Genomic DNA, 402 nt, shown 5'->3' with positions numbered 1-402 from the left:
TGGCGCTTCGGCTGCGGTTGCAGCTGCGCGCGCGCTGCTGCGGCCCAGCCCCACCCGCCGCCACTGCTGCTGCTGCTGCTGCTGCTGCTGCGCTGCAGCATCGGGGCCTACGTGGACCTGCTGACCTCGCAGCTGGGCCGCAGGGTTTACCTCTCGCAGTCTTGCCACGAAGTTTTGGCTTCCTTTTTTTGTTTGCTGTCTTGTGCTGCTGTGTCTCGTGTTGCTGCTGCTCGCCCGGAGCAGCGCCGCAATTTGCTGCTGCTGCTCGCCCTCTGCAGCAGCCTCCCCATGTTTGCTGCTGTCTTCACCCACAGCGCCAGAGCCTACTTGGCCTGCAAGTCAGCCCCTGCTGCTGCTGCCCCTGCTGCTGCTGCTGCTGCTGCTGCCCCTGCTGCTGCTGCT

General features: G+C 65.4%; 1 protein-coding gene across 1 annotated transcript in view; it reads left to right on the top strand.

Annotated features, from left to right (window-relative positions):
- The window catches only part of ETH_00035555 (uncharacterized protein), a gene marked incomplete at both ends in the record, with an annotated part of 1,131 nt that overhangs the window by 494 nt on the left and 235 nt on the right, over window positions 1–402 (top strand). Inside the window, one exon of the mRNA XM_013375514.1 lies at window positions 99–338. Coding sequence (XP_013230968.1) covers window positions 99–338 — 240 coding nt within the window. The remainder of the gene's footprint in view (window positions 1–98; window positions 339–402) is intronic.

This window comes from Eimeria tenella, genomic scaffold, assembly GCF_000499545.2.
Source record: "Eimeria tenella Houghton genomic scaffold, Eth_scaff2825, whole genome shotgun sequence".
NCBI classification, from domain to species: Eukaryota; Apicomplexa; class Conoidasida; order Eucoccidiorida; family Eimeriidae; genus Eimeria; species Eimeria tenella.
This window is presented reverse-complemented; position numbering and strand designations above follow the sequence as displayed.